The following is a 17,019-nucleotide window of genomic DNA, read 5'->3' on the forward strand; positions in this document are numbered from 1 at the left end:
CCATTTCATATACATGTAGAAAGTGACATCTACAGATGTCAGAGTTTTAACCCACTTATGACCTTAAATTGGATGGCGGTTGTTGCTTATGTAAAGAACGTTTTCAGAGTGTTTTGTTGGGATTTGTTTTAACTTGCACTTGATAGCAATAGTTTACAGGTTTGTTTCGTTATACCGCTGATCTCATGAATAAGCGTATCAGATAGCGTCTCTATCAATTCATATTACCCAATCTTTTCCATGGCGATAACTACTTGAATGGATATAATGCCTTGACACTTAGGGTGATGACTATTTTATGTCTTTTTAATGTCGTCAGTTGTTCGTCACTTTAGAAGCTGAATGGTAGTAACTGTGTCTGTATAGAGTATCTAACGTACTGAAATAAATCAGCGATATCGGGAAAAAAACATCACAAGAGTTATCGTAGTGCACACTGTATATAAATATATTTAAATTCGTTTCACTTCACTTGGAGCAAGTTTACATATCAGAATTGATACTAATTTCGTGGCGCCTGCATCTATCAGCACAAGCCTACCGCACACCAAGTAGATGGGATGACGAATTTCGACTCACAGAGGATAGATACTATAGAGTAAACTTCACTTTCAATTTACAAATTTCTCTTGACATCAAAAATGCATCATTGACTATTGCAGAAAAAAATGTTTACGCCCATGAGCTGTGTCTAAGGAGAGAACACTATTACGTCTGCCTGCATCACGTAATAAATCATTAAAACTGGTAAGTGTAATGTCATTATACCTCAGAATAGTGTAATAGATTTCAATTAATTTTCAAGCGTTTTCCCTCGGAGAAATTATGTTCTATCTTTAAGCGAACTAAAGACCAAAGACGGCATGTCAGTAAATTATATTTCATCTAAGTAAATTATATTGGTTTCAGACAAAAGGTAGTCATAGGTTTGTAAATAAAGTAACACAACCGATACTGATCCAGTAAATACTTGGTAATTATCGAAATGATGTGTATCTTTTTAACGTGATGACAAAATATCAAATTTCATAACATCATTGACAAAAAAGAGGGTTTTGCATAAAATGGAACCGATAGCAACCAACTACGTAACGTCAATATACCAAAACATGATAGACATATACGATGCGTGACTGCAAACCACAACATGTTTTGCAGTTTAAGTTGAAAGGTTAAGCGGGTTTTCGAAATAATGATTTGTATGGTAATGCGAATTTTGAAGGATTGATATCCACATATATGCATCGCTGAATAAGAAACGATGCACTTACAAAATAGATCTATTTGCACAAATTGGTCGACTAATTTTCAGAGGTGTTCCTCGTAACGAAAACTAAGATATCTGTCAAAATGATGTTTAAGATATAAACAGTATTATGATTACGAAGCATGCCGATGTTTAGTACAAATATAGGATTAAGTACTCGTCCACGTTGTTAGATCCGTATAAGCTTGAAAGAATATTGAACTGAAAATGACTGGAGTTGTGTCGACATGTTTGATAAAAAAACTTATCAAAAGGCACCCACCAACAAAAGCATATCATATATGCTAAATAATTCAATTTAAACTAAAAAAAAAAAGGGGGGGGGGGGTTGGGACTGTTCAAACCAAAGCTGAATTTTACTCTTTACTTGTTACCAGACAATGTTATAATTAAAGTGACAATTAAATTATATTCTTATGAATTAAAAATATATATTATGTTCCAGCTTACGACCTGTCGTATTTTGTTGTCAGGGAATGCTACAAAATAAACGAAATTAGAAGACATGTTCAACATTGACGTTATATGGGTTCGAACCACTTACCTCCATGTATACGGCTAGAGGCATCACCATGACAGCCACCATGATATCCGCTACAGCCAGGGAACATATAAAATAGTTAGTAGCCGTTCGGAGACTCCTCTCCCGATATACACTCATTACTACCAACACGTTTCCGAACACCGTGAAGAATGGGAAGGTGAGAAGGAACAATGCCCAGTACCGGTACTCTATTCCTTCGTCTGTGAATGTCCCGTTAAGGGACCCCGTCTCATTCAGCCGGGACACGTTACTTATATGTAAGGACTCATTGCAGCCTATCGTATCATTATCCTCACACGAAATAAAAGGCCAGAAATCTGAATAACTGAAATCAGTTGTTTCACTGTGTAGTGGGAAATTCGTTGTATTTTGTATAATAAAATCATCCGGATTGATCCCGGTCAGGTTTGAACCTCCACCTGGTCCTACGTTATAATCCTGAATCGAACTCAGGTCCGTCCCTTTTCCGGCCATACTACTGTTCACCATGATTCGGCTTAGTAAGGTATTTTTAATGAACTGTGGAAAACTTTGTTGAAAGTTTTTTTTAGGATGAAACGCTGATAAAAACTTTCATTTATTTCAAACAATAACGGTATACTAACATGCCGGTGATTTTGCCCTTCACATTGCCATTCATTAAAAACACCTGTATTGCAAATGTTTTTAAATCAACACTTGTCAAACCCGTTACAGGTGAATTGTTACGATGCTATTTATCATGTTACACGGCTGCTGTTCCGACACTTTCCCTGTTGTTTATATACCTGTTCTCATACCTGCTAGCGCTCTAAGCTGTGTGCGACATGTGTTGTATACACCTAAATGAACAGAATCCAAAGCGCCTATCCGTCACAGCCAGCCGCCTTCTTACTCTACTGCTTATATATCCACCAGCGTTTAGTCTCCGTATACCAACAGTGGGATGTATCATCACACATCAGCTACTCACGAGCTAGGGAGCACGCGTCCGTCGTATCAGCAGGCTGCTATAGGCAATGTCAGGTAACCCAACCCAGTACCACCAACAGGTGCGCGACAATAGTGATTATTGGTAGCTTCCAGTTGTGCTGCTCTCATACAGTAGGAGCTCTTACATTCACATTGAATATTTCTGATGGTTAGATCACTTATAAACGGTCAAGTTCATTATCACCGTAAGCCATTTCTAGTGGCAATTGTCAGAGGTATCGGTATTAGAATATGAACAGTATTTAACACCTCATATTGGTATATGAATTATACATATACATCGCCGGATACGTGTACAGCTACACAGGAATAGTTTGCTTCCTAGCGCAATCACTGGCGTTTTCAGCAACTTAAATCCTTATCCCGGTTTACAGTGTTAATCCTGGGGTGTTGTTGATACAAACAATACTTAGATTATCCGTGTTCGCATTCCATGCAATCCGGAAATACAGTTTTCCATTTCAATACAGTTTAGGAAATGCGAGCTGATCGATAAGCTGACATAATATAGCTGATTATTTCTATGTGAATTGTTTTAAAATGTCTATAACTTCATGATGCGTTGATGACACACGGTGATTTGTCGCTTGGTTTGTTATTGCGAACCGTTGCAATGGTACGCTAGTTAGCACTTTTACTTCATAACTTCTGACTGTTGTCAGTTAAACGTCCATACGAGTCGTTGAGTGCTTATATGATGTTTGCAAACATATGACAATTAGTAGGCGCAGAGAGAGTCCACACAAAGCCTATCTGTTGTGAAGATGAAATAAGCAGACCCTTTTAACTCAATATCACAACCTTAAAATCTCAACATCAGTCATTCCGTTCTGTAAATAATCCACGTTTCATGGCTAAATGTTCAGACATTGAGTAAAACAGTTATTGACGCGCTTAATCTTAACTGAGTCAAAATACCTTGGCTCGGTGTTTTGAGTTTTATGGTCAGTCTAATGGTCGAGAACCTAGTAATATCCATAAAATACCCGTCTTTTCCAATGCCAATGGAAACAGTCTAGTTCGAGAAGAAATTCAAAGTCTTCTTGAGCAAAATGCATAAACTCCTGGGTGTCCATATGTGAAATTATTTGTGAAATTCCTTGTTTATCATATGGAATCCTCTATATTTCCCTGACGCACTCTCGGTGATTCCCGGCTATCAAGTATATATTTTTTTATCTTAATGTGGTTATTTGAGGTTAGATTTAAAGATCACCCAACGCTCTTCTTCTTAAACGTAGACAGAACGCTGTTCCATCCACTGGTTTTACGTAACTTGAAATACGGCTTTATAACGAAGTGGTGGCCAAGAACAGTTTGAATTTCATCACGTCTTTCATCTCAATGTATTGGCAGTTTTTTTAGAGATAGAGTTACAGTAGAATCTTGTTCATGCAAACATTTAGAACACATTCCTAGCCGCGTTCTGCCATATCAATCATACGCCTCGGTGAATCGGAAGCTCTTAACCTGACAGATTTGTATTTTCCAAAACAGGTGATAGTTGGTTCCTAAGCCTTACATCCGATTTAATCCCTCTTGTGCGAGGAATATCTTCTTTTTCGTTGATCTTAAACGCTTATGTAACTAAGACGTGTCTATCAAATGTTATTATATTCCTTTTTGAAATCTTAATGTTTTGTTGAATTTTTTCATAATTCGTTGTGAACACCGATGGAACGTGGTATGATAATGAAACAAGAGTGCAGATTGACGTTTAGCCATACTTATTCGGAGCGGATAAAATGGAGATAACTAAAGGATGTGACAGCACCACGCTGGTGCATTTTGGGGTTATAATAGTTATATGACATAACACGTCATCGGGGCTAGAGAGAAGTATAAGCTATTTCACAGTAAACAGATCTTTTATCAGGTGTTTTGCTAGGGCAATCTATGTCGATGGTTATAGACCGTGGGTAAGGAGAAGTAAAAAAAATTGCAATAATATTATTTAAAAGTTTTTGTTGCAATTATAAATAGGTTTAACTGTCGTTAATGTGTTACGGTCGTCAACGTGGGAAGCGAGCGTTGTCATAGTAATGTTATTGTTGCCTATGTACATATATTATTGTGAGAGCTATATCAATGTTGTCAAGACAGGAGTTCGAGTCGCACTAGTCCTTGGTCATATCACACGATGAGGTACTTTCCGTGACGCTAATTCCACTTGTAGATCTAGATATATGTCATCTGATTAATTTGACATCTACATCTTAGCTCACATGAAATTTTACAGAAGAGCTAGAATTGTCACCAAAGGAAACCGTCAATTACGTGGGAATGTTGTTTTGTTCTCGTTCTGTGGTCACTAACACGCGCTTCGACTGAATGTAACCTTTGGAGGACTACCTGGCAGACAAGCCACTATATATACTGTATATCTATGGATTTACTTAGGCTAGTTCAACTTGTAAGCTTACTGGATCCTTCGAACATGACAGGGATACGCGATACCACAAGACGTTTCGCTGAACGAGTTTGTAAATTAATTTACTAATTAGCTTTGAGAAGGCTGCCAACCAATAACACCGCTGGGATTTGAACTGTCAAAGTCGACATGATTGGTCGAAAGGTTTGACGGTTACTGAATACAGATGGCGCACGAATCAGTTCATCCTTTATGCCAAAACATTGAGACCTCCCGTTATTGTCGCGTTGCTACAACAACATTCGAAACATCTTGCTTTAGGAAGATTTGTCTTTTGTTGTAGTACAATGTTACCGCTGAGAGTGTTGTCAGGAGCCACAATTATTTTTCTCTCCGAATATCACACATGACATGCATGAGTGTTATCTTCTGGTGGACGTTCATTTCTCGGGGACGTGTCTAGCGTATGTATATCACGTGGTGTTTTGTATGTTAACGCTGAAAAGGTTCCTGATGGTTGTGACAATGCTTAACCAACCTGAAAAATAACGAAATACATACAATTATTTGGATGACTGAGGAAGAGAAATTCACGCATTTAATGAGTTACGTGGAGAGATGTCTGTTTATGTACAGTTCACAGTATTTTTATATCAATTATAATTACATTTAAAAATACATAGATAAGCTATTATACTTCAATTAACAATATCCATTCTGTAGTGGGTTTTTTCTTCTGTGAAATCATTATGCCATTGTATCAGCCATTCAGAGGCAACATTACAAACAAGGAAGTCATTTCACGTTAGAAAATGACAACCTATTGTTTAGGCCAAGGAAAATGCTTGTTATTGACAAAATTGAATTATTCGGAATTCAGCATGACATTTCTACAATGATATTCGCTGAAATAAGATCATGACTATCATATGATATGTTTATTATAACAAAAACTGCAACTAAAACACAATACACCCAAACATCGCCACCTGTAACTGCTTCGTTATTCCTTATGTTTATTTATCAGCTATATTTCATTTTTAAGCTATAGTATGAACCCTCTGTTCTGAAATAGTGAACGTTTTCCGAGTATCTGCACTTATGGCTAAAGACGTAATTTACTCTGATATTATTTATTCAAATATAGAACAAAGCGATATTGTCACATGATCCACTTAATAATCCCGGACTTCGCCCAGATTACATTCTGCACATTACACTAGTGACACTCAATACAATTCATAATGACGTCAGGATTCGAGTACGTGGCGTCAGAATTGACGGCCTCCACTGAATGTTTGCATTGAAGCAAATGGTGGCATTGAAATTCTTCAAAAATTTGGTTGCGGTAGTTTTATAGTTTTTAGCACAGGCTCGCATAAACATAAAAAACCTCTGAAGACTCGTGCTATAAAATCAAATTCAATTGACTGGGGATTTATTACATCCGCAGACGAAGATTTGATTGTAGATATGTTGAATTTCCCCATTTGTACTCTGTACAACACATACATTAACACAGCCGAGAATACGCTCTCTGTAATACAGAATATAGCTCTACAATGTCATTTCACCATACAGAGTAAGCACATACACCGACATATCATCTATAGTCAACTACCCTTTATATTTGTAAGGCCTAAACAAATATGTTTAGGTTTACATTGGCAAAGAAAGGTTGGTAGATCGGGAGGATTTTTTAGTGTGTTTCAATCTAAAATTATGAGCGGAACCGGAGTCTGAAATCGAAATCCAGACTTTGATTTTTTTTTTCGTTGAAAAAAATTAGGGTCGGGTAACCCTTAACAGACATATTATTTATTTTGGCCTAACATGTGTTTACCTATAGAAATGTGATATTTCTCTACAAAATTATTTGACTATGATAATCCCAGATAAGGTTCCAGTCAATATATTTTTGTATTTCCCTTCCCTAGTTTGATATTATGCAAATTAATTATGTGTTGCGGAAGTCGAAACCATATGGTATTTCAAATTAGATAATTAAGTCATATCACTTTTTCACATTTATTTTAAAGGGTTTATTCAAATTAAAGACTTAAAATATATTCAAGCTATTTTTTTTCAATTTTCAAGTTTATGTCTGCATGTTTTACATCGTAACAAATTATAATTCAAAAGCAAAATGAGTATATGCCTTCTTTATATTATATATTCCACATGTGTAGCAGCTGACGTCAACGTGATTTGAAAACATCCTCGCGATAAAGTTAAATTTAGTTCGCGATAAAATCTACAACCTATGTACTACTATCATATTCACGGTTGTAGTAGTTACATATCCGATGTGATATACTTGAACCGTCTAGACGTTTAGAAGATTTCTACCAATTAAATGTACTTTAATGTATGCACGCATGCAGCGGAGTAATAAAATGTAATTAAAACCAGGCCAAGTATTGCATTTTGTCACTTTTTGTGATTCTCGTGTAGGGCGTCCCAATCGTTTGTTATCTGTGTATGAAAGTGCCTAAAAATGATATACCACCCCCACTCCCCCCCCCCTTATTGCTAGTAGTTAACCTTATCACTGTCATCTGATCTAGCCTTATAGTCCAGCTCCCCAACACCCATGAGTTACTGCCATAAAACATAAACGCTACAAATACATCTCCATTTAGATCCTACCATCAAAACATCCCTTTGACACAAACTATTAAATTTTTCCGCCTAGTTATACACGCATGACCCCTTCATTAAGAAGTTCCGTAGATCAATCGTCGCGCTATTATTTTACACGTGATATGGTACTTTCTACCTCTCCCAGCTGTGTATTATAGATTATTGACCTGTGTATCTGTTTGGAACTTTATTCGGCGACTGTTGCTGCTAGCCTTCAGTTGTTATTCATCTACCTGATTCACCAAAGTAACATTCCGTAGGGATTTAACCCTGCTGTGAGGTGGTTGTTACATATGATCCGGTATATTACCTTAACACGACAGGACAAAGGAAAATAGCAAGTGTACACGTATATTATTAACCGGCAGGGCAAGGTCAATAACTGTACTATCAGTGATCCTATAATAAATGCATAAAAACATATTCTTAAGTTGTTCAAATTACACGTTAAGTATTATATAACATGTGTTTTACAAAATAAACAATACATGAGGTTATTGATGGTAACACACCACTATTTAAAAATAGTAAATCTGAAATGTATATTTTAGATATTGAAATAGAAGCAAATTGCATGCTTCCATAGACATCATATAATTTCATATCACTACCATTTTATATTCACTAACATAGTCATTCAGTAATATTGACAAAATGTCAAAATATATACCATAGACATATCGCCTATGATAACGCAAAGGGAGCATGTTACTTTCATTTGAAACGTACAAATAAATTGTATCGACAAGATTTTATTTCGCATTTCTAAATGGTCACTTATTTAATTCTTACGTTCATAATCAAAATAAGCACTGTTAATAATAATGAATAAATTATAAATAAAAAGTTAAAACATTTAGATTGATCATTATGTTTACAGCTTTTGTGCTAAAACATAAGAGTGACACATGATAATGATAAATGAACCGCAGAGCCTTTGTTGAACGCGCATTCTGCCCATTACGATACCGAAGAATTGTCAGAGCCAATTCCTACCTACGCGATAAAGAGGGCACTTGGAAATAATGCGCGGTACAACGAATAGACCAGAATTAAAGACTTAAGAGAACAAATCACTTTGTGAATCTGGCGAAGAAGAAACATTCTTAAAAAGTGAAAAAGAGTTTACTGTAAATATCAATACGCACCGAACATCACCATGACCTTACATTTATATATAATGAAGATAGAAGACAGTGTGATATTACTTACATTACATTGATAGTTATATCCGACGGCACACGCTGGGAGAGCTATCGGCGTTACATCGCCAGCTGTGACGGGTTACATAGCAACTTAGACGTACTTATCCAATCAGCGCTCTGGAGAGCTAATGTCAGACATTACTACCTTGATACGGGGTTGTAAAATCTGTATTTAAAAGTTTAAAAAATATGGTGATATGCATAAATTGTAATTTATGTTAATGATTTTTTTTGTGTGATTTGTTCGTTGTCATCCCTTTTAAAGCCTGCTTTGAATAACTTAGGTACGGAATTGAAAAAAAACCTAATAATTACCAACACTAACTTTTAATTTGTAGTAAGAATAGGACTAACTTGCGGGTCGCAAAATCACATAGAAATTTTACTTTGAAATGATAATTTACTTTGAAATATAAAACTATTTGATTTATGCATATTTATTGTTATTTATTTCAACCCATCTCAAAGGAAATAGAATGTGCCAATATTCCGATATTAGATATGAAAGTCAATTGTCGTGTTGTATGTGGAAACGATAAAATGAGTATGAGGTAGGGAAATATACCAATGTGAAGTCGTACGAAGAAAACCACACACGTTTACTATATCAAACAAGTAATGAGCTCTTGCATACGTATACTCATTGTATGCATTTCAAATATTTAACATTCCAAAATTTCTTATAGAAATATCATACATAGTATACGTTTGAGAAAATTTGAAGAAATGCAAGATCTATCAAGCAGATAGATAAGCCATGTCTATGAAGTCTCCCCAAACTGTCCCATATACAAAGCTGAGAACATGTTTCTTGAAATGTTTAAGCAGCTGTCGATATAAGAAAATGGTCATTAAAAAGACCAAAATCTCTGAAGTACCGATGTTTGAGTATCGAATACCATTAAAGTTATCTTCCGGAAGAAAATACTAAGATGGCAAACGAAGATAAAAATCCTTTAGAAAGGTTATTTATGTGGTATATATGTATGCAAATGTATAAGCCTAAGCCAGACAATATATTTTGTGAAATTGTCATAAGGCATTTTGAGGCTTAAATAGCTTCGTGAATGCTTAGTAAATGTTTGTGAAAATTGACGACTAAAATCAGAAACACTATGGACATGCAATGTATTACAATTATACACACAATTTACATTACACGAAATAAGTGTTGTTATTCCTCTCTTCTCATGCAGATTTGCTATACGATGCTTGCAAGGCAGAAAGAGAGGTTTATAAGGGCGCAGTCATCGTGCCCGAAGGGTAACAGACATACGAAAATATAAAAAAAATCTCAATCTTCAAAATTCTATCTTACACACTGGCAGCTTCAGTTTGTGGCGGCCATTTTTTTCATACAGACGGGGAGGTTGTGCGTTGTTCCGGTACTGCTCTCCCCAGAAAAAAATATATTTAACTAATGCAAATGCATAACAGGAGTAATTAAAAAAAAATATTATTATTTTAAATAATAAATATAAGACTTTGAAAATTAAAAGCTATACAATGCAGTCAAAATATCCACCAAGGCGAAGATGATATAATGTCAACAAAATGGCATGAAATCATAGGATTCGCATACGCGGCACTCCAGGTCTTGAATGGACACAGAAAAATCCGAATCTTTGACTTCATTTCTTTGAGATTATGCAAGACAATTATTACATCATATACTTCTTTAGTTTAAAGTGCGTCCTTTTATATCTAAATTATGTCTTCTACATGAAATAGAAAAAAAAACAATAAACAAGTAGAGCTTCGCTCTTCCTATACCGTGCATGATTCATATTAAAACATCTGACTGCGCCCTTTAAGGCCTTGCCTTCAGTCATATTATTGTATATTCTGAACACCTGCGGGTAAGCATGGGCCATGACTATCAGTTATCGGAACATAATGAAGCCATGATATAATATGTCTGTATAGAGATTCGAAACATGAACAACCGAGGATATCGAGAGAACCGAATGCTATAAATCATCTACATCGACAACACAGATCCGAAATCCCGTGTTACGTGACATAAACAATACAAGTTTTGGTGTTAGTGAAGTGAGCGCTTAATATTTTGGTAGGCTTTTGGTGTCCATGAACAGGAAATATACGTAAACCATAGAAGAATATAATAATTCCTGTCTAGAAATTATTGTTTGCCATCATATACGCATGCCTCATGTCATTTTTGACCAGACTTTATTTGGATAATGTTGCCGACGAAGCAGCTAAGCGATACCTGATTCGCCACTGTATCTTATTCAGGCTCACACATTTTATCGCCCGGTGGGAAGTTCCGGGGGTCAAACCTACCCGAGTTTTTATCGCCCGGACACTGATATCTGCAAGGAGATATAGATTCTGACCATAAGTACTTTTTAATACCGGATCTCTTCCTCCTGTTTCTCGTCCTGGCTCTGCATGATACTCTATCATGTGGCAGTTTCGTGTTTGAAGAGAGTGGTAGGGCCGTTACTTGTCCATATTCATTAGTGAAGATTAGGTATCACTGGGTCGCATTAATTGATAATTATTATGTCTATTTGTATATTCTTGTGTGTGAACACTGGTGATAAATCGTAGTCACGTGACATGTGATGGGGTTTTAACTGTCCTAGATTACATACATCAAGCAGACGAACTCGAGGATCATTACAGACCACTGCCAACTAGTTATCATACTTCATTTATCTGAATCGAAGGAAATAAACGGAAAATAACTATTGAAACCATTTCAATAACTTTTCATATGATACATCGTATGAATTAACTGAGATTTAGAAATGCAATACGGAAATACCGGGTAAAATAATATATTCAGTATGAAATATTCAACTGCAGCACTAAAGTACTTTAGAAATGTTTCAGTGATCCGCACTTATGACATCTTGTTTAAATTTCCTTTCTTATTCACGAATGGACCTGATTGCAGTGACTTTTGTGAGAAACCGAAGAGCTTGATATTTACGTTAGTGTTTGAATTCTGTTTATAGTAGATCCCACTCCATCCGGTGATGTGATTTGTGAAGCGCCACCTGGTGCAGCAACACGTCCGCACCGGGAGGTAATCATTGATTCTGTTGATAGTAAACATATTGAGTGTGTTTTGAATGACAAGTGTAAATGTATAGTGAAAAGTATGCAAGACATTGAGGTATTTCCTTCCAACCACAAAAATATCATGAACTCATTAAAACCTTGAAACAGTGCGCCAGGTTAGTATACATTATTTACATAACTTACCCTTTCTATTCATTCTAAACACGAAATTAAAAAAAATATGATTCGACTCATGCTACTATGTAAAATGTTTAATATTGTTGTTTTCTGTTCACTTTATTCACTGTTAGAAAGGCGCTGCATCAGAGCCGAATAGTTGAACACGAATTGTTTATCTAGAATGTATACAGATGTAAATAAAGTAGAGTTAACGTGTTAGAAAGTCATTTAGTCTGGCTTGTATGTATACCACAACTCCCATTGACACTGCGCTCATGTACGTAAAACAGGTGATGATGGGTATGGGATACATTGGGAGTAGCACATGGCCATCGCTACTATTTATATACTATACCTATGCAATGCAACACGTCTCTAGTCTTGTACGTGTCAGGTGTACTTACTTAACCTAACAAGTGTCAAAGAAAAATAACAGAAAAATACGAAAAAAAATCCAAACAAAGTAATTCTTTGTGAATCTAGTATTTCTTGTTGTGAGAATATTCCATGATAATATGTCAATGAAGAAAGAAAATGGTTCGAATAAATATTTCGATTGAAACAACCATTTGAAACATCATTCTTCATATTGAAAGATGGAAGGATAATGATTCATGTAAGGATGAATATAACGTAGATTATAACTTATTTCGGAAAATTGCACTTCATTATTTAAATGAAATCACTTTTAAAGAAATCCTCTTTCGTATACGATATGACGTTAACATAATTTGGAGAACTGCGGTATACTATCGTTGTGTCTCCTTTTCATTGTGGTACTCTCGCTCATTTTACTTTACCACATTACACAAAATATCAATATTGCACACGAGGTGCCCAAATTTTTATCTAGCAACGGAGAAACAAATCCTACTATTTCTGATGCATTTTCATTTCGAACACAAAATGTTATATATAAGTAACTAAATCGGTGAATTGACACATCCTTTTGCTCGATTGACCAGTTTGACCGAGAGATGAAAACAAGTTGTTATATGTCAGACGTTGGTTTTCTCGGGTTAATGATCCACTCCAATTCAAGGCCAAAAACATAGCATTTCAATTTGAAGTTAATGCACAAAGATCACGTCTAGCCAGAAAATTAATTTGACAAACACAATCATGTTTTTGAGAATGCTTCTAATTGTCTGTTTTTGTTATCTTTTTTCAGATACATCCTTGATTAGCGGATAACCAACAGTATAAATACGGTACCATACAACCATGATAAATGTTTTACGTCATAAATGGGAAGAAACAAAAATAAAGATAGGTTTCCTACCAACAAATAAACCCATCATATACCATAACAATCACATGGCTTCTTACACATATCCTATTTACGATAATATAGGGATTGAATTTCGTTTTTATGTTAACCATGCTTGTATGGAGCAATTCCTCTAAGAATATATTCTATGGGGCGCGTTAGCGCCATGTTGAATATATTCTTAGAGGAATTGCTCCATACAAGCATGGTTAACATGAAAACGAAATCCAATCCCTATATTTACACTTACACGACTTCTTATTTATATTTTATGCAATAAAATCGTCATTTGAAAGTGACGTAATTATTCAATAAAAGTCGGTCAAAAGTGGGAGGAGCTTACTCAATTGAACAGCGAATGATGACTCTTCGCGTAAGATAGAGTTATTCATCCGCGACGAAAAAAAACTCAATATTTTAGTGTAAAATAAACATGACAAACAAAGTAAACTTCAGAGATAATTTTATTTAATCATATCAGAACTTTAAATGGGTATTCAATTTTGTTAAAAGTTAATATATAGCGTAATAACATAAAGTATTTGTACTCGGCCACATGTGTGAACTCGGTGACCGTTAGGCCTATTGTGCAGCGTGGCGAGGCTGACGCACGCTTACACACTGGAGTTTTCCGAAGTTGTCAAAACACCGATGTTCAAGTAGCTAAATTTGTTTGAGATTGTCGTCTGACTTGACGATATTACATCTTTCGGAGCCATGTGATTATATAATCTACGCTTAGATCCATCGCCATCTATAGACGGAACAACTTTACTTGTGTTCAATGGATTCAATGTATTTGTGGTGACGCGTAACGGTCAACACGTGGATTACTAGCTGTGCATGTTTTATAATACACATGATTAAATTCTCAAAGAACAAAGACAAGAGGATATGTTTATAACTGACCTAGCTCTGTCAGAGGGTCTCACGCCCGTCAACCCCAAACACTCGATCGTAGGACACAGACACAGAGGTAATATTAACATTTGACATCCATCATTTTAACAAAAATGAAAGCGCTGCACGTCGCCCCGGTCGGGATATTTTTTCCCGTTTCTTTATACAATTGTTAATTTTAAAAATGTTTGTATCAAATATAAATATAAAACATATATGTAATGTTTACATTTTCCCAAAATTCTATGAAAAAAACAGCAATTTACACGTAATGTTACGTCAAAATGTAAACAAAGCCATGTGTTTCTTTTTAAAAAAGTAGCCCCTTTACGTTGCATAGAATATTTTCATACGCAAGTTCAAAGTTACCATGCAGTTATGGTAAACAAAATCGGCTAGTACTTACGTATAGTGATCAAGCCTAGCAAGTGTAAATATATACGTATGAGAAATAGTCTGTTGTAAACAATGACGGCGCAGTGTCATTTTAGTGGAATTTGTGTATGAAAGACAACAGAATCAACAGCAGGCATTCGTTTTCTGCATAAAACGCATAATTTCGTACCATACCTGACACAGCATTAGTATGGCTACTCAGATATAATGGTTACCCTTTATGAGCTATCGGTAGTGCAGTGTATAAGTCGCTCGTCATTCTCCAAGCTGGCCGGATTATACTTTTAACGTAGAAATTTACGTGAGGTGGAATTTACTCTTATTACGAGAAGACCGCTTGGCTATTAGTGTTACCCTTTAAATCGGTAGTGCAGTGTATAAGTCCTCGCGTGCGTTATATTTTTGTACACGTAGAAATTTACGCGAGGAGGCTGAAAACTACCCGCGTGCGTAATATTTTGTACACGTATAAGCTTTGTTGTTAAAATACTAAAAGTGTATCTTTCGTTTAAATAACAACACCGCGAAATGTCAACGCATGCAAATTGCGCAATTAAGCCATTTGATCGAAAAACTAGAAAATAAAATATCGGCAAATTTAACTTTCACAATGCAACCAGAGTAGATATATATTTCAAACATGTCTCAATATTTAGCATATGCAGTTTTCGCGTCCTTGGTAAAGACCCGGAAATTGCGATAACTCAATCCCGCGAAAGTAACCAGCTATGCGGTATTTTATTTCGTCATCGCGTAAAATATGACAATATCTAGCAATTCAGTAACACTATACATTTACCAAATATAACTTTGAAGACATACTATGATACAATAAACAATACTGTGATTTCAAAAGCTTGTAGTTTAACCTAGTTGCACATATAAGACCTAAACTGCTCATTAGGGCGTAAACATAATATAAGCTACCATAAAAATGCGTCAGAATCGATACAATTCCGGACCTGTATGGACATTCGGAGGGAAATCCGTCTTTAGTTCTTAGGAAGTTTTATCTTAATGTAGGCAGCGAGAGAATCTGTCTGATTATTGGGTAAGTCCAGAGCTCTGATATCCGTAACTAATGGTGTTTTCTTTAGCACGACCTGTAAACCCAGGAGGTATCTACAGCAATTCTGGACCACACCAATCTGGTATCGTAATGGCACTTTGCCTATAATGCCTGTAACATCAGGAATGATCAGCCCATATTTGTCAGACAGTGGTCAATCATATGGTACGAAATCTAGCTATTGTCATTTTTATTTGAATACAAAATTAAATACATGCGTAAGGTTATAATAATTTGAGCCTAACTATTTTTTTCCAGAATTAAATTATTATAATATTTAAATTTTCACTTCAGTCCCACCACGTAACCGTACCAAGCGTAGTTGGTATTCATATAGTCTATGAACTCCAATCGCTTAATGTTGAATTTGCTTCTGTTCAGTTGGCATTCATATCGGCTATGAATGCCAAATGAAAGACACTCAAAGCTTAATTTTGAGAGAAAACAGAGATTTCATAGAATAAGGATGAACCTGGAAATCAGACTAAGTAAAGGTACTTTAGTAGAGAATACGAAAAGAAATATTACATTCAGAATCAACTTTTTGCTAGAGCACAGTAGAATCCAAGTTGCAAATGACTTTGGGGAAATCTACTTTAACATTGACTACAACACAAGGAAAGCAAATCGCAGGAGAACAGAACAAGGTATGATCAAAACGTACTTTATCAGAAATGAATATTAAATATTAAAATACCATATAGCCGACAATAGGCTTGAACGCTAAGACAGACATAAACAAAATGCATATTTAAAAAGACAAATTACACTATGGACAGATAGTCATTTCTTCGTGTGTTTTGTTTGCTAACAATCAATAACAAAATACTGGAGTAACACCCTGTTTCTTTCACCTTGTAGATCGTGACTTAAATATATCGAAATTTAGCAATTATTTCCCTGTAAGAAGACACGACTTCAATGAAAATGAAAATTATAATTATATCGTATTTTGTATTATTTCACATAACATTACATAAATAGTTCCGAAGGTTTTATAAGTTTTTTTTATTTTTTTTATTTTCTGACTCACTGTACCCATTTCTACTTCTGATTGTGCAGAATAGTTTGAATACACTTTGAATTTTATGCCATCATATGATAATGTACGTCATATTGACGGTTGATGTCGTCAATCATTTTGTCATGATTTGTATCATGATTTCCTA

General features: G+C 35.5%; 1 protein-coding gene and 1 long non-coding RNA gene across 2 annotated transcripts in view; both read right to left on the reverse strand.

Moving 5' to 3' along the window:
- Window positions 1-4,646, reverse strand: part of LOC138317424 (D(2) dopamine receptor-like) — a 45,249-nt gene extending 40,603 nt beyond the window's left edge. Inside the window, exon 1 of the mRNA XM_069259084.1 lies at window positions 1,812-4,646. Within this exon, the coding sequence (XP_069115185.1) occupies window positions 1,812-2,300 (489 nt within the window). The 5' untranslated portion in view covers window positions 2,301-4,646. The remainder of the gene's footprint in view (window positions 1-1,811) is intronic.
- Window positions 4,647-5,260: 614 nt separating this feature from the next.
- The window catches only part of LOC138317426 (uncharacterized), a 157,846-nt gene continuing 146,087 nt past the window's right edge, over window positions 5,261-17,019 (reverse strand). The window contains exon 4 of the long non-coding RNA XR_011207760.1: window positions 5,261-5,692. This is a non-coding gene — a long non-coding RNA (uncharacterized lncRNA). The remainder of the gene's footprint in view (window positions 5,693-17,019) is intronic.

This window comes from Argopecten irradians, chromosome 3 (genome assembly GCF_041381155.1).
Source record: "Argopecten irradians isolate NY chromosome 3, Ai_NY, whole genome shotgun sequence".
NCBI classification, from domain to species: domain Eukaryota; kingdom Metazoa; phylum Mollusca; class Bivalvia; order Pectinida; family Pectinidae; genus Argopecten; species Argopecten irradians.